At 27.8% G+C, this 18,367-nt stretch overlaps 1 protein-coding gene across 1 annotated transcript; it reads right to left on the bottom strand.

Annotated features, from left to right (window-relative positions):
- Positions 1 to 12,024: 12,024 nt before the first annotated feature.
- On the bottom strand, positions 12,025 to 18,311 carry LOC135145613 (uncharacterized protein DDB_G0283697-like). The gene is made up of 11 exons (XM_064077730.1): positions 18,277 to 18,311; positions 17,977 to 18,024; positions 17,740 to 17,921; positions 17,430 to 17,677; positions 16,884 to 17,361; positions 16,700 to 16,789; positions 13,486 to 13,588; positions 13,287 to 13,415; positions 13,134 to 13,235; positions 12,197 to 12,249; positions 12,025 to 12,139 (listed from the first exon to the last, which is right to left on the bottom strand). Exons 2-7 carry the CDS (start codon positions 17,993 to 17,995, stop codon positions 13,502 to 13,504), a joined length of 1,104 nt encoding a protein of 367 aa, XP_063933800.1. The 5' UTR covers positions 17,996 to 18,024; positions 18,277 to 18,311; the 3' UTR covers positions 12,025 to 12,139; positions 12,197 to 12,249; positions 13,134 to 13,235; positions 13,287 to 13,415; positions 13,486 to 13,501.
- Positions 18,312 to 18,367: the final 56 nt, after the last annotated feature.

Raw genomic sequence — 18,367 nt, 5'->3', positions numbered from 1 at the left:
GTTGTTTTTATCCATTCAAGAACCAGGAAACAACATTAATAATAATTATAAAAAAAGTAATAAATTGGTACGTAATGTTACGCACCCCTTTTTTTAATATTAACTCGACCTTTTTCCATAGCCTTAAAAACCTTCTAACCCACTTGAACTTCATTTTATTAAATCCTTCTAATTGAACATACCCACATAATAAACAATGTTCTTTTTCCCTTCTTACTTAGTTTTTAAAAAAAAATCACTCTTGTATATAAAACAAGGTTTAACGACAGTGAGGTCAATTTCTATAGATATTAAATACCTTAGCGCGTTCTGGTTGGCATATCAGGTTGTATCCGCCGAGCTGTAAGCGCCTGTCCGTCAATATGTTTCTTGGCAAAAGTTTTATGACGAATAAGGGGCCAAAAGGAAAGTTAGCGAGGGGAGATGTGAGGTTTTTATAACCGCATAAAACAAACAGATTAAACACATTAATATGCCGATATTAAGGGGAAAAAATTAGAGAGAGGCAACTTTTTCCACAAAAAGACAGTTACTGAGGTTCACGAAATCATATATATAACTGGGGGTAATATCCAAAATAATTCCGTTATCCTCAAAGACTCCAAGAGTGAACGGATTTTCATATACGATAGTAAAACAAAGCTTAGGGCTTCTTTTTTTTCAAGGAAGCGGGGGATTTAGGATAATTAAATGCCAATCTGTAAAAAGATTATTAAACAAAATGAAGTTAAATCTAGACAGAAGATATGTAGTTGAATTACCTGTATGCGTTCTCAAAGAAATAAGTATATATATAACCCCTTGAATGAAGTAGGTTCATAATAAATGTGGAGGGGGGCTTTCGTTTTAACAAATAAATAATTTCAGCAATTTTAGAAACTTTTCACTTACCAAGTAAACGACTAGTAGTATGATAAAAATTACTCATATACGACTAAGCTTAGCGACCCAACTGCAAGCAGGAAACAGTGAAAAAGTTCTTAAATCGCACAGTAACGGTTTTATGCTTAATACTACTCCTAGCCCTCGAGAGATGAAGAGTAAATCTCGTTATTAGTGATTAGGCTAAGCCCTGAACATTATAATGCTCAAAAATCGATTCCTTGGCCATAAAGTGCGACTACTGGCTTTGCAACACGCAGTCCAAATTTAATTCCTACCTAAAATGTAAAAATTAAATACTTAGGCAGCTCATAACGACAGGCATAGATAATTAAATAAAATTTTCAATGAAAAATGGAGTAGAAAGTCTTATAAATAAAGTGCTCTATAAAACGGTAACCTTATTGAATATTGTATAGGCCGGGTACTAACACAGTGAGCGCGCTGAAGCAAAATCCTTATCGCACTAAAATTTTTTTTCTATACCGTAGGTTTCTGCTATACTACAGTTATATAGCCAGTACATTCACGCGTTATATTAGTTTAATTTCATAGCTGAATTCCATTGTATAATAAAAAAAAATGGCCCTTACCCTTTCGAACTATAAGGCCTAGTGCTTACAGTCAGGATTTTTGCTGAGACAACAACATGTGTGAAAACAATGGAGATACTTGCGCACGAAATCCCTCAAGTACTCAATAAGCAGTTCCCTGAAAAACTTTATAGGCGACCTCGCCACACCTTGCAAGCTCGCGAGTATCAGGAAGTCTGGGCATATAAGTAGTCACTTAAACTTTTAAGTAGCTTTGCATTTTAAGAATGGATGTAAACACTTTAACCGATAAAAAAGAAAAAATAAAAAAGTATGAAGATTTTATAGAGTCTAAACTGAAAGTAGATTTAGAAAATATATTGTTGGCAAGAGATAAGGTTTTATAAAAATATTTATTCTTTGGTTTTATTTTTAAATCAAGCTTGTGTATTATCAAAATTCGAATACGCTTCTTGTAATTTATTTAAACTACTTTATCAACCCGCTTATAGATATATAAGTTCTTTAATATATTAAAATTGGAGCTGTTAGAATAAATCTGTTTTGCAGAAAAAGCAGATATTGTATTTAAAGTGACTTTTTTTTCTGCTGAGTTTCCTCTAAATATCTTAACATAGTTTACTTTCTAAATTAAATTTTATATATTAATTTATTAGAGTTTTAGCTTAACTCTATTAAATTGTGTATTACTTGTTCTATTATGTACTTAATATATTTTATTAGTTTATGATAACATGATACTTATTTAACACTAAAAAATTTTTTTACTTGAAATTATATTTAATAAGTAATTTACATGCTGATACTTTAAGTTGTGAAGTATTTTTTTATTCAAGGCAGATTTATGATGAAATTTCTGAATATCATAAGCTTAAGTCTGCTATCGAAACGCTGACTTCCGTCTCAAATTCAGGTGGAAAGCAAAATTTTTCTACTTTGGTGGATTTGGGCTGCAACATTTACGGTCGCGCTCGCGTGTAATATTAATTTATATTTTTAATTGATATCGGTCGTAAAATTGCAATTGTAGTTTTTATTGTCGTATAAATTTAAAATGGTAGACTTAATAATAGAAATTAGTAATTTTCTAAATAACTAAATTGTTTATTATTACAACTAAATATAATTGTCTATCTTATTTTATTATTAAAGAATTTCTCTCATTATCTGCTTTAAAATTTGAAATAATTTGATTTAAAATATAATAAGTCCGGTTGAAGGGAAAATATTTGTCAACATTGGCTTTGGCTTTCATCTTGAAATGAATTTTGAGGAGACTTTTAAGTTTATTGAAAAAAAAATTAATCATTTAAGCAAGTAATTTTATTTATGTTTTTTATACACTATGAAAATATTATTTACCATTATTTGCAATAATTCTTATTTAATTTATTTAGGATTAGAGCATTAAATATTTGTAACTCACTAAATTTATATTTTTGTAGTTTTTGTCTATATAAGTTATGTTTAATGGTTTTTAAAAAATAAATTTTTAATAAATTAAAAGTCTTATTATAATTATTAACGTGAATGTTCTACATTTTTTTTTTTTGATATAAAATTTATAAAAAGTTTTTTATAGGTTATGATTTAATTTATATTATGAAATTCTATTTTTAATAAAAATTTTTAGTATAAGAAACTTTAGCCTTAAAAAATATATATTAGAATTTAAAATCTTTACTTTTTTCTATGACCACAATATATTGATCTATACTGAAGTTAAGATTATAAAGTTTAAGAGTTTAATTAAGTTTGTAACTTTGATATGCTACTTTAGTTTCAATATTTTGCTAAATTTTAATTTATGATCATGTTAAAGTTTATTTAAAGGAAATTAATTAAATTTATAACTTTATTTTTATGTTACCTTATTTTAAATTTTTTAAAAAAAGTATTAAAAATATTTTTAAAAAAACTAATTAAATAGGATCAATATATATTATTCAGTTCAGAAATTATAATTATATTTTTTTTAACAAATTTTTATTTTAAAGGCAGTAATTTTTTTAACCCACATGTTTGTATTATAAATTACTTAATAAAATTTTGTTAATTAATTGATTATAAATTTACTATTGTTAAATTTATATTAAATAAAATAAATTTAGTTATAAATTCATTTTTAATTAATTTATATCTTAACTTTATTTTTCTTGATATTTTAATATATTTCGCTTAATTTAATAAACTTTTTTCTTTATTTTTTATCAGATCTGGAGATCAACTAACGGAGAAGGGAAATAAAATCAAAGCAAACATTAAAATTTGTTTAGGCGCTTTAAAGGAGTTGCAGTTTGATAAATAAACTGGAAATAAAAAAGATTTTTTTATTTTTGTATTTATTTTAATTATCACTTCTTTGCAAAGCATAAAAATTTATAAGAGAAGTATAGAATTAGGAAGGCTTAGAAAGCGTTGGAGTATAATCAAAGAAAATTCTTTGTTACTAACATTTACTATTATAAATATAAAGTCTACCAGTTAAGGTTGTTAAGTAAAAATTGAACTTTTTAAATGTAGTAACTAAAAAAAAAGTTTTACTTGACATAAACTTTTTTATTAATTTGTGTTATTAATTATTGAAGCAAGTATAGCAGCATATTAAAAACAAACTACTCGCATTGTAGGAATTAAATTAAATTTTATACGATTTTATTCAAAGAATAAATAAAGGAAATAGACATGAAGTCGAAGTGGCTTGCCTCTAACGGATATATAATTATAAACTCGCATAGTGATACATATAATAAAAATGAATTACACATAACTGTTGATCACGCCTTCAGAAATTTTCAGGTTTAGTGCTTAAGGCCTTTTTTTTCTCCCCTTGGGTAGTTTTTAACGTTTATTGCCACTGGCTAGCTCTCAGTCCTTTGGACTTATATACTACATCGGGATATATGCGATACTCATTTTAATCTAAGCGGACATGCACGACTTTTTAAGCAGCTGCAAAAGTATATAAAAAAAAGTTTATGCTTCGGCCGGGGTCCCGGGGCTACAACATTTGGCCTAGGGCGGTGGGGAGGCAGTTTGAGGTGACCGCACAGCCTACAGTAAGGCCTCCTCGATTGCTCTTTCTTGTTTTGCTATATACTGCTCTTCTTACATCCAGCAAGATGGGGAGGAGTGGATGCCTGATATATTTCATTAACTTTTAGGCTTAATACTGCAGAGCCCTCTCACTTAATTAGAAACTGGGTAATTCTAGATTGAGAGTATATGCACGATAAATATAAGTATTTTTATTTCTAATTTAATGTATCTCTCACCTCTTGAAATAATACTTGATTGCAACCGCAAAACAATTAAAAAAAGCAAACAAATTATTGGATGATAGGTAGTAGCTCTATCAGTTAAATAATGAGTTATCAGGGTTACAGGCCAAATAGGATAAGAGGCGTGGCGTTAAATTAACTTGAGTTAAGCTACATTCGACTCTTCAGGATTAGGTTTTAAAAATTTCAAAAAAAATGTATTCACCTGTCACTAAAAGGGCCTGTGAATGTAGTATATCTCAATTTTTTCAACCAACTCTGTTTTTTATTTTCGTTAAACATACCAAAAGAGACATTGAACGTAGAAAACCTAACAATGAAAGTATGGGAACCAAGTAAAAACGGACTGGTATTCCAGTTAGAAGACAGTTCATTTTAATAAATCCTATAAAATTTAAAGAATGCTACATTATGGAAGTATAAATCTAATAATATATTATTTATTACTTTATGTAGCTTTAGAAGAACATTTTTAAGGTCAAAACACGATAAAAAAAAATTTTTTTTAAAAATTAGGAAAGCCGGAGGGGTCAGCTTGCCAATCATCTATCGTAAATAAATTAAACTTATTAGAAGCTGTTTTAAAGCAATAATCTATCTAAAAGAAAGAGATGACAAAAATTTTATAGCTATAATAGTAAAAAATAGCTACCACTTCATGAAAAGCAAGAAAGGTTAAAAAAGTAAGACAAAAAATTTACTTTTACCACTAAGAGATCGCTTTTATGAGAACAATGATGTCTCAAACGGAAATTTTAATATTCCTAGACCTTTTAAAAATTATTTTAACTCTAAAATGAATAGCTCTTTTTATGTCTTCTTAATTGAAAATTCAATATTTTAATTGCTAGTGATAACTTGATAGTATCTTAAACTCAATAGTTGTGGGTAGTTTATAACTCCAAAATTATTTTTTTTTAGAGAGGCATGACATTGTAAGGATGAACACAATTTTTTTTCTTTGTTTTTTGACTCCCAAAGTAATACTATTAGAATGGAGGGGGGTGGGGAAGGTAATGGTTTTTGGTACGTAGAAACTAATATATCATCTTAAAAAACTTGGCTTGCAGTGAACGTAATAACGGGAAATTTAAACCATTACAATTTTAAAAACATTAAAAAAAATTCCAAAGTGGCGCAGAAAATTATTTCTGAAAAGAAAAGCACAAAGAAAAAGGACACTACACCTTTGGCAGTGTATGATGAACTTAGTAAGATAATATTTAATAATCTCGATTTGTTTGGGTTACTTTCTCCCCTATAAATGTTACCAATATCTTTCCCACTATTACTAGATTTTAATTATAATGTGGAAAAATTAAGTAACTCTAAAACCCAAATTTTTTTATTCATTATGTAAGATAATCCTTATTATTATTGCTCGAAATACACTGTCTCAAAGCCAATAGTAAAAGAGATGACTAACTTAAGTTAATGCTCTATTGCAACTTCAAATTCTTTACAAATTAAAAAGTTTTAAACTTGAGTTTACTTTATTAAAGCTAAAAGATAAGCGAAGAATTAAAATGCTTACACCGGATTTTTAAATTTTCCGTACTGAGCAGATAACGTTTTTAGGAGGTCTTAAAAAAAAATAAGAATGCAAGTGAGTGGTTTTAAAGACATAATTAAGCTGTAAAGACGCAAAAAAAGTTATTAATAAACAAGACGCTACTATTAAGATCTTCAAAGATATACTGCTAACACTGAGGCTATTTAGTTCCATGAGCTTATGTATGACGAAAATATTATCTAAGAATTAACAGTTTCACGGAGAAGTAAATTGCCACAAGGTAATATTATGATGGAAATTGCCACAATGACTACTAAAATGCATTTTACCAACATAGTAATAAATGCCTCTATAATGCTTTTGTTCTCGACCTCAGAAATAATACAAAGCAATCTATTTTACGCCTAAAACGATGAAACTGTTATAATCAATCATGAGTTAGTCCCGATATAGTAGTAGTGAAATAATAAACTGGTAAATAAATGTTCAATGGTACTATTCATAGCACTTTGTAGTCTGACACTAAGGTTGTACAATAAGGAAATGGGCCTAAGGATCCAATTAACCATTAATTTATATATATATAAAGTGTAGGGCTTTTAGTTATATATAAGAGGGGTTAAAAGTTGTTTAGTAGTTGATACCTCCTTTTTTTTTCGCTTAAGATAGTAAGTGTACAAATCGGTCTCTGAAAATATAAGCTATTGAACCTTTATGCCCTATGCTCATAAATAGTTCATTTTATAGTTTTCCAGAAGCTAACGTAGTGCTATAAAAAGAGCATTTCCAAAATCTCAGGGGCGGGGGAAAGAAAGCATGGTGTTATGGTCGTAGAGAGTGATAAAAAACATTTAATAGACTTTTTTAGTGGGGTGGAAGGATGCTAGAACTTCTTTTTTTTTTTTCCTGTAATAAGGCCATATAAAGCAAGTATTTGCAATAAAAAGTTTCTATAGATTTATAAAACCAGGTCGCACAATATAGAAGTAACTTTAAATTATTAATCGGGGCTGCAAAAAAGCTTGATTTAGCGTAGTTGCAGTTTAAAGTTAAAAACACTTCTGTTAATGCGAGCGTGAATACTCATAGTATTCAAAGTAATATAATGATACCACCAGCTTCCATTTTATGTAACACATACTAAGCAAGGCGGAAGGTATTATTAATTAACTTAGCAATAATATTTCACACTTTAAATCTAAGTCAAATAAAACTTTGGGCATGTCTCTGTTTAAAGGCTACTTATAACTGCCCGTACAAAAAACTCAACTCGTAGGTTTTTATAAAATACCGCTTTATGAAAACGCGCTCTAATATTTTTAACTTGCTTAATTTGTTGTCTCCGCACTTAACGTTCTATAAATGCAGAACTCATTAAAGGAATCAAACAAATACTACCCCAAAAATTCTCATTACGTCGTATATGTAGCGAAGTCTTACTTATAAATTATATTAAGCTCCCAAAATAAATTTAAGTAGGTAGCCTTAGAGCACTTTCTAATTAATGAAGCAGCTTGGACTTCATTAAAGGGCTTTAGAAGTTTATAATTCTAAAAAGGAACTTTTAAGCACATATTTTAGTGCAGCTATCTGAATGGGACAGTACAAAAATCTTAGTGCTAGGGGGTACATCCAGCTTAAGATCATTTTTTTGATATTGCAAACGAATAATTTGTATGTGTCATGCAGTTTTAAGCTTTTGAAAAAAAAAAAGTTTAATTTTCTTTCAGTTTCTGACAGTTGTCTCCCAACTAATAAACAGCAGTCATATAAATCAGGTGGGAAAACATAATTACAATACGGATGACATAATAAACAGCTAAATTATTTAATGCCTTTAATTCACGTTAAAACTGATGATGATAAAATCTATTATTAAAATTTAAAATACTAAAGTTGTAAATGGTAGTCGTCAATGTAGTTAACCATTATTAAATATCCTCCGGTGTAAGAGCAAAAGTAATAACGTTTTTTTGCTATATTAAGTAAAAATTTAAACAATACCTTAAATAACACATTATTTTTTTTTGTTAAAGTAATATTTACTTATAGAAAAGTTTTATAATATATGACGAGGTAAAATCTTTAGCATAGATGGTCAATAAATTCTTTGACCAGCTCACGGGTAAAAATATTTACGTCAGTAAGAACAATGACAAATTTTTTTAAAAAATTTTAAATACTGGTAAATTGATAAAGCTATCATTAACGCTTATATAGAAAAATATTTAATATTAGATTATAAAATACAGTTAATATAAATAATTTTATTAAAACTAGAACAAACACTTCTTGTACCATTACTATTCAGTGTTTAAGCCAATGTGTAGAAGAAGAATTTATTATTAAATAAATATTACATTCTTTAACACCCTGCTCTAATAGTTTAACTGTATATTAAAGTGGTATATATACCGTATACTTGGTTGTTATTAGAAAACGAATACTGCTTGCTGTTCTTTGCGCTAAATGATAAAATCATTACCAAGACTATTAATTAGTTTGGTGTTTTTTCAACTTTCCACGCTAGTATTAACAATGATGCCGGAAACTTTCAGTGAAAACTGCGTAAAGAGCGAATGTAAAGTGGTACCTCGCCTCAATCGCTTACACGGTACGCCTCTTCCGAATTCAGATTTCCCAAATCCACGCCCACATTATATCCGAAAGCCTCCACAAACTGTAACGCAAAAACCGATGTTTAAAAAAAGATGTATGCATATTAGTGGAGCAAGAAAAGAAGGAATAAACGAAAAATTATGTATTACATAAATTATTTAAAGCTATGAAGGATTATTAAGTACTTTAAACATCATAAAGTAATGTTTCTAAAACAAATGGCCTTATATCTAGAAATTTTTAGTAGCCTTTACCTATAGCTTTTTGCACCGATATTTCTTGGCTTACACATAATAAATTAGTTTTAGTTATACTCCCGAGCTTGCTAACGCTATATTATATAATTCCATTGCTACGAAGCTGAACAAATATATTTAGGCTTGAGTGGCAAAGAAAAATTAACACTTAGCCCACGTACTTATATTTAGGATAGCAAGCACATTTCCTTTACAATAAGCCTTTTAGATACATGTAAAACAGTTTGGATTTCTGAGTGAACGTCTAAAGATTAGGCAAGCCTTAGCTATTCAAGTAATTTTATGTGTGAAGGCAGTTGTGTCATTAGAACAGGGCGAAGAATATTTTATAAGTTACCAATAATTTTAGTCAACTGTTATTGTATTTTAAAGTAAAACGTGGCCTCGCTAATTTTTTTATATTAAATAGTAAGTTTATTTCTCTTGACAAGAGTTTTTCTGATACTGTTTTCTAGATCCGTTTTATTGCTCATTGTTTATCACATATTACCTGTTATTAAAGAAAAAAGAGACCACTTAGGGATTCTCATAATAGGTTAATTTTTATTATTATTTCCGTATACTCAGCGGGTCATAAAAAACGCCGAATTTACGTGCTCTCAACATAGTGAAATATAGTTGTAGCCTCAACCCTATTATAAATATAAATAAAATTCAAAGCCCATTGGGCAGTCGGCGATAGCGCGCGCCGTTCCAAGGTTCGTAACTGAGCCCTTCTGTCAGCAGTCGATTGGTGTGCTGAGTAAGTCATTGGTGGGTGGCCGGATACATACATACAAACGTCGCTAATGTTACAGCGGGAGTAACATCTGACACAAAGTAAAGGATAATGCGGTTTAGCCACGAGCGCTCATCGTTAATATTGACCCCCAAATATATCGCTTTGAGACACTCAAGGTTTTTCTTGCCTTATAAGATCGGTGGTGCAGTGTTCTTCGTGATAAAAAGGGCTCTGCTTTTTCCGCAGTTATAGTAGTGTCCCCCTATGAGATTCACTTAGTACTGCAGATGTTGGTGTATTAAGGCCGGCGACCTCGGCGAGGAGTAAATCGCCGTATAATTTGCATATAAGATGACCCGTGTTTGGGAGCTAGCAGGTTGTAGCACGTCGAGCGAGTACACTGCAAAGAGGAAGCAGGATAGATGAGATAACTAGGGAAATCTCTACTGTCAGCAGTTTTAGAGGTGAGCGCGCTGACATGCAGCCCTTACGGTAAGAGTAAGACTAACATTAAAAATAGTATATATTTGTTGCCGGATAGGAAGGCTGCTTTCCTATTCAATCTTTAACAGTTGCTTAGGAATTAATAAAGCGGAGGTCGCTAGTTTTATACATAATTTATTATACTTCTTAAGCTACTTTTTACAGATGCACGCTTTTACTCCAATACTTTATGAAAAGTTTAGATTTAAGAGAACTGGGGATGTATCACACATATTGTTTATATCTATCTTTTTTTTGTCTTTAACTGTTACCCTTCTGGCGATTTACATAATCAACGACCACACAGCTACATAACTAACTATATCGTATCCGATAGTTAATAAGAATAAAACTCTTAATAAAGCATTTACTTAACTTTTAACGATATAACGTTAATAAACTTCTTAGTTTTTTTTTATAACATTCTTCACGCTACTGATGGGGCCTAATATTGTTATAATTATCTTAACTTTAAAGGGCTTTCTTTCCGTTGAACAATTTTATATACCTTTTGAGTATAAGGTAATAATACCCGTTTAGTATGAGTTATTATAAGACGCTGAACAATATCTAAACTAGAAATATATATTTTTTATAATCTCAGGAGGTAAATCATAAGGAATAAACGAATTTGTCCTATTTTACCTTTTTTCTTTTTTATTACTTCGTACAAAACTAAATATACTTTTTTAGAACAATCTTTAATTATGTTGTAAGTTATAAAAAACACGTATTAAAAAACTTTTTAGTCGAAAACTTAAAAGGTCATTATTAAAATAGTAAATTTTTTTTTACAATCTTCGCAAAGTTAAAACTAACGTATAAGTATAACAATCATCTGCAACTACTTTTATTTATAATAATAGAATCGCAATGACAACTTTGTTTATATCAAAAGTAATGAGTCATATTGAGACTACACATTTAAAAAATATATCAACTCTTAAATTTATAAAATATGTCAAACTTTAAAAAAATTTTGAAGAATTGTTTAGTTAAAAAAAAAGAAAAGGCCTAGAATATTATAGTTGTAACTATACAGAGACGCAATCATTTTGCTGTTTATTCAGTGGACTTTAAAACTTTTAGATTCTACTTTAACCTACAACTAAAATAAACATGTCTGTATAAAAAAAAAAACAAAAAGATTGCACTTAAAAAAAAATTGTTTAAAAAACTTTTTTTTTTTATTAATTTTTAAATAGAGTGAAGGCCTTAATACTTCTAAAACTGCAAATCGATATTTAACCAAAGTATATAAACCAATAAAAAACATAAATCCGTTGAAAAAATGGCCGTAAATAAATTAAGTAATTCGATTTGTAAAATCTTCCAAGCCATTAGTAAGCAGAGGCATCAGCATAGATGGAAAACCGGTCAACCGAATAGTTTTGAAAAACTTTTAATATGCATTAATAGTTTATGTTTATTATATACTTAAACTTTATTTTTAAAAAAGTGAATTTACTTTTGATGCTTCTAAGTTGATTAAATCAGTTTTTCAAATAAGTAAACCAAGTAGCATATTTAAGATGCAGTTAAACTCGTAAGCACACACCAGCAGTATTTATATTTTCGAGGCGTCTATTTCAGTTAGTTTATATGTGTGCAAACAACTCCACTCGCTACAAGCTTTTCTTATCTGCGAGTGTAAAGCAAATCAATAAGCCAGTTTTCCTCTCTCTTGTGTAACATCTTGGTCATAGGGTCTACAGGTTAACTTTTACAAATTCTGTAAGTTATATACCTTCATAATATGTTTTAAATCTTTATTTATAACAGTCCAAATACTTATAAAATCTTGAGAAGGTTACTTCATGTATCAATGGCTGGAAATTACAATAAAAAATTAAAGTTTATAAAAAAGTAACTTAAAATAAAATAACCTAAGGCAATAGACCATTCTGTTAGCGGGCCTTTAAACTCTGAACTTATTTCTCTAAGAGTTATAAAAGCAATAAAGTTAGAAAAGCACTGAAATAAGTTGTAATGATGTATATTAACAAAAGAAGTGTAATAAATTAAATAACGTGCCCATAACTTTTTCATTTTCAAATTACTCTTAAGAAGTTTAAAACTACTTTCCACTACATAACTCACTTGACTAAAAAAGAAGCACTAAAAGTTAGTAGTTTGTTTAAAATAGTGGAATTGTTTTTAAAGAAATAAGAATTTTATTCTTAACGAGAATGACGTTCGTCACAATTATCAAGTTATCAAGTGTAAAGGTATACACGCTCGCTTATTATTTAAACAAGCAGGTTGATTTTCAATACTCTTTTTCTATAAAAAACGAAAAGCAAAGACATGAAAAAATTGAAGCGAAAATGTTTTCAAACCGCTTCTTACTAATCCAATCTTAACCACGAAACAAAATCGAAAGAGATTCCTTAACCTTAAAAAATCTTGTAGTACTTTTACTAAGTTAATAAAAAAAAATAATTAACTCTGATTAACCGCAGAATGTAACGAATCATAGTTGTGTAATATTACATAAGCCAGTACGCCTTTTGTAAAAGGTGAAAGGAAAATCTAAACCATCTACTCCTTTAAAAGTGTTAAGAAAATATAAAAAGGCTAATCAAAGCAATTAATTGTTTTCAAGTAAAAAGTATAATGTACTTCACTTAATTTTTTAATTATAGCAGATGTAATATATATAAATCTATAAACGTTATAAATTCAGTGGCAGAATCTACAAAAGAATTGATAATCTTCAACAAATATATATGTTTTAGAAAATCTCAAAACTTAGTATAATTTACACTCGTATAAAAAAAACGAAAACTAAAACGGCAAATAGAATTGTTTTTTATTTCGTACTTCCAAAAGAATCTCGTTCAAAACGGTTTCAAATTAATTCATTCTTTAAGGAGCAATAAATTTTGAAAAGGAAATACTATTAACAGATTGGTTTCAGTTCATCTTAAAAAGCATAAAAATTCACATAGTATTATAAATTTTCAAAATAACAACTTATTTAAAAACGGCGCCGTATTGCTGCATGTGATTTTTTATCCAAATTTTAGTTTTTTGCTCAACTTCTGCTGTCCAAACTGGAGAGGGCTCGTATTTGGCGTGCTTTTCCATAAGAATATGCGAAAGCTGACAAAGAGAGGAATATAAAATTTAATTAACTTTAAAAAATATATTTAAAGAAAAATATAAGTTATACTCTTCTTGCAAGCCGCTTAAAAATCTTCTTTAGAAGTGATTCTTCCTACTTTGCAACGTTCATCATAATATTTTTCTAAACATTTTCTAACACAATTGGAAATCTATATAATGTAGACAAACAAAATAAGTCAACAAATTTAAACAAGTTAAAATTTATTACAAAGTAAGAAAGACAACGTAGCAATAAGAAAAAAGTTATAATTTTTTATAATACTTCAATTATTATACTGCTTACTAACGTATGCCATAAGACTTTGAAACGAATAAATAAGTAAATCCTTTTTTCTTTAAAAGCATTATAAATTCTACGCAAGTATATCAACGTATAAAGCATAATAAATGTATATTAAAAAAAATTATAAAGCTCAAAAAAAAAAGGTAAAATAAATTCGTTGCGTTCTACAGCTACTGCTAAATAATATTTTATTCTTAAAGTAACTACGTACAAACTAAATTAAAATATAGAATATAATAAAAATATTATAAAAAGGTGCAAAGTTGACCCCCTTAAACCAACTAAAAATAATCAGTATGAAGTATAAAATCATTAATGCAAATAACATCAAATTTTCATACAGTAATTATTGTATATTTGATGAATAATTCAAAATCATAACATTAACAGATTATATTATATTCCTACGTAAATATTTCAATAGAAAATTATCATAAAATAGATATGTTTTTATAATAATGTATTTATAATACACTTATAGTTACAGTTTATATCGTTCGGTTCACTATTTGAAGTAAAACAAGAGAAAAGAAGTAAAAACTATAAATAACTTTTTTTCTATACAAATTAAGTTAATAGAATAAATAAAAACATTAATACTAAACATTAAAATTTATTAAGATTAACAAAAAATTAAAAAAATCATAAAGTATACACAACTTTCTCTCATTCTAATGGTCTTGCCTTAAAAACAACTCGCTCTTTATTATTTTAGCAGTAGTTTACACTAAATCTGTCTCCATCACATGTTCCAAAATAATAAAAGGCAATAAATACTACAAAGTTTATTGTATAAAAAAGTCTTTCTTCCTCTTCAAATTATACATTCTTAGAAAACTGAGCGGTAGGTTAATACTAAATCTATTCCACTTCCAAAATTCCAGAACACTAAAAAGCTACAAATATTAAAGTTTATTGCATAATTTTTTTTTCTTCTCACATTATTTATTTTGTGCGCAAGAATTACTCCTTTTGTAACTTAATAACTCCTTAACGTTAAATTTATTGTACTCCAACAATTTAAAATTTTTATTTGCTATAAATATAGTGTTTTGTAAAAGAAATTCCCTTTTATCTGCAATCTTTTTTTCTTCGGTGTTTAAATCAATATCGGCTGTTCTTTATAACACTTGTAAGTTGCTTAACAATAAACTTATTGTACCCCAAAAATTATAATTTAAAATAGCTAAAAATACCAGGGCTCATTAGGTAAAAAAATTTATTTCTATGATTTTTTTGCTGTGAGCCTATAATGTTTAAAGGTTTGCTCAACACTAAATATATTGTACTACTAAAATTCCCGAATTTTGAAAAGCTATAAATACCCAAATTTACTATATTTAAAAAAGTTTTTGAGAATTCTTTATTCTCGTTCCTTTTTTTTTTACACTTAAAAGTAATCAACTATTATTTATTACTAACAAAATTCCGAAAATTAAAAGAAATCATAAGTGCGCCCGTTTTTACTTATTTTATTTTTTCTAAATCTGTGTTAATAGCAGCCCGTTTTCACTACAAAATTTTGCACTAGAATAATACTATAAATTAAACTAATACTTTATATAGTACAAGCTATTCTCCTTTTTCCCTTATAAATGCGACTTTTTTTAAAGGTAATTACTAGATGTAACTAAACAATGGCTTAATAATTTTAATTTTTAAAGGTTTCTATAAATTAAAAAAAAGATCTTTCATACAAATTAGTTATATATAAATCAAGTGTTAAAATTAAGGTAATAAACTATAACTTAACAAAACTTATTAAAAATCAAAAACTTATTAGTTCCTTAACAAGGTTAGTAGCCATCAAAAATAATCCTGCTATTAATCTTCCATGTTTGTCTCAATTTTTTTTGTTTATTATTCTTTCCGCTTTACTTTCTGTTATAATAAAGCACAACTCTTTATTGCTTTACTTAAATTAGTCATCTTAGAAATTTTTAGGGAAACCCTAAAAACTTTATTAATTATAAAATAAAGATATATTTGTTAATTAAAAAACATGCACCAAAATCGTCATAATAAAAAGTAATTTTCAGTTAAACCTAAAAAACTGGAACCAATTTTAATGTTTATGTATGAAAAGAAGACAAATAGTAAATTTTTAAAACTAAATTTTATAAAAAATTAAAAAAAAAATCGCTACCACTAGAGTTTTGCTATAAAAAGTTGACTGACATTTAATTACTATTAATTAAATTTTTGGTAGATCTACTAAAATTAAGTTTAAAATTTTTAAAAAAATTGTAATTAAATCTTTAAAGACTACTATTTTAATTCCCATCTGATAAATGTTATTAAAAACTCGAAACAAAACAGTTTATATACATATTCCCTAAATACTTAACTTTCTTTCCTTCAGTAGTAAATTATATAAAAAATATTAGGAAGTTTAAAAAAAAAATTAATATGCAAAGCAAAAATGTTAAAAAATTATAATTTAAAAATTCTAAGAGCATTTATTTAAAAAAATAAAATATATTATTGTGGAGAAATTATAGTAATAAATTATTAAATAATAATTAATAAAATTATTGTACTTAATAAAGATGAGGACTTTTATTGTTAAATCCTCTAAATTAAAAAAAAATTTAATATTTTAAAAATTTACGAAGATTAGTATTATAATATAAGTAATAAAGAAAAAAATAATTACTTTACTATATAGTTAATAAATTTATTAAAAATTATTAAAATAATAAATATATAACAAAAACGAAATTATTATTGTTTTCTTGCTTATACATATTTATTAAAAATTATGTAAAAAAAGTTTTTTTAATATATTATCATTTAAGTTAATAACATAATTAGTAAAACTATAGCCAATATTGTTATAAAGAAAAATATTAACAATAGTAAATTATAAATATAAAATTATTTAATTTTAAATTTATTTTGGAATGTAAATACTTTATAAATTTAACAAATCAGGAAATACTTTAAAATATAACTTTTATAAAATAATTATAATAACCTCATTTCTATATTCAACGGGAAGCTTCCGTTTAGCATCTATAAACTCAATCTTAGAATTATCTGGATGTGCTGCAGAAGGCACAGTTTCCTAAAAAAAAATTAAAGAAAATATAAAAATTATTAACTTCTGTTGTATTAATTTACTTTTCAAAAAAGAAAAAAAGAAAAAAAAGAAATCAAACTTTTTCAACCGCAGAGCTTTCCACTTTCTGCTGGTTTGCTTCAACCACGTGACTGCCACCCAACGGGGGGACCTCCACTTTCACACCTCCAATTTCTATAAACTGGGGTTGCTGGTTGTTAAAGGAAGCTGCAAACGCGGCATTACTGGTATTATTATAGCTACCATTATTATTCATATTATTATTTAAGTTATTTAAATTATTTTTATTATTACTATTACTAACATAAGAAACTTTGCTATTATCCCAAAAGGATGGTAGGTGCATTTCATGCCTTTTAGTTACACTATTATTATCGTTTGCTATCGTATTATTATTATAAACGGAAGTGTTATCTTTGTTAATGCAGATGAGATTAGTATTATCATCATTAGGCATAACAGAGGCTGCAGGGGATATAGTAGCAAATGAGTTGGTGCTTCCTCGGTGAGTTGAGGCGTTCCTTTTAGACCATTCGGGTCTATTCCACTGAGGAATCCTTAAATTAAAAATAATTTTTTAAATAAAAAAGAAAAAAAAACTTGGGGAATATATACACAAAAATACCGATGCTGAGAATGATAATAATAAATTCTTCCTTGCGGATCACTTGCAGATTTCCAACCGGGAGGCAACTCTTCTTGAGTTGCTTGCTCGCTGGCTCGGAAAGTATTATTAGGCTGTGCGGTGGTATCCGACGAAGGCTTCATCGAAGGACGGCTTTGGGAAGTCGAAAAATTTTGTTCATAATTCTGCGAGCTAACATTGGCTCTGGACGTATATGAGCTGGAAACGTTAACAAAGCTTCCCCGATTCTATACACACGCATGTATATATAAAAATTTACTATAAAAAGATTAAAAAATCGTTCAAGAACATTGGCTAAGGTTGGTCTGCTTTTAGAAACATGGTCTGAAGAAGAATGGCCTTTCTCGTGGTAAATTTTTTTATCTCGATCACGAAAGTACTCCTTTTCTCGCTCGAGATCCCAATTATCATGCCCTCGAGGATACTCAAAAGAATGATCATGCTCCCGCGCCCGACTTGAGAAATCTCGATCTCAACAGAATTAGGAAGAATTATTAATAAAAAAGAAAAAAAACTGTAAAATTACCTCTAGAAGAATAGGCCATTTGTGAAGAAAGAATTCTATTAGCTTAAACTAATTAAAATAGTAAAAGAATTAGAATAAAGTACATTAAAAATCATTAAAGAGAACAAATAAATATAAAAAGGAAGACGCGGAGCACATATATATATATTGGGTAAAAACGTTAATAGTAAGAGTGCATGCACTATATAGCGCAAAAAAATATTTAAAAAAATAAATACAAGTTTATATATTAATTTATTAATAAAACACTCAATAAAATAATAATACTAAATAGTCTAAAAAAAAATACAACAATAATACCCGTTAATAAAAATTTAAACCCACTATTTACGGACTACAAGTAGGACGTTTTTAACATTAGCAATACAAACGCCTGAAATGAAAACCTCGA

Source organism: Zophobas morio, unplaced genomic scaffold (assembly GCF_036711695.1).
Source record: "Zophobas morio isolate AGI-343-1 ecotype UQ-CSIRO unplaced genomic scaffold, CSIRO_AGI_Zmor_V1 ptg000164l, whole genome shotgun sequence".
NCBI classification, from domain to species: domain Eukaryota; kingdom Metazoa; phylum Arthropoda; class Insecta; order Coleoptera; family Tenebrionidae; genus Zophobas; species Zophobas morio.
This window is presented reverse-complemented; position numbering and strand designations above follow the sequence as displayed.

Excerpts from the sequence above, each read along its gene's own strand:
- LOC135145613 (XM_064077730.1), bottom strand. Across the intron at positions 16,790-16,883 it reads AAAGCTCTGCGGTTGAAAAA|GAAACTGTGCCTTCTGCAGC; the intron begins GTTTGATTTCTT and ends ATTTTTTTTTAG. Across the intron at positions 13,589-16,699 it reads CCGTTGAATATAGAAATGAG|ATTTCCAATTGTGTTAGAAA; the intron begins GTTATTATAATT and ends TACATTATATAG.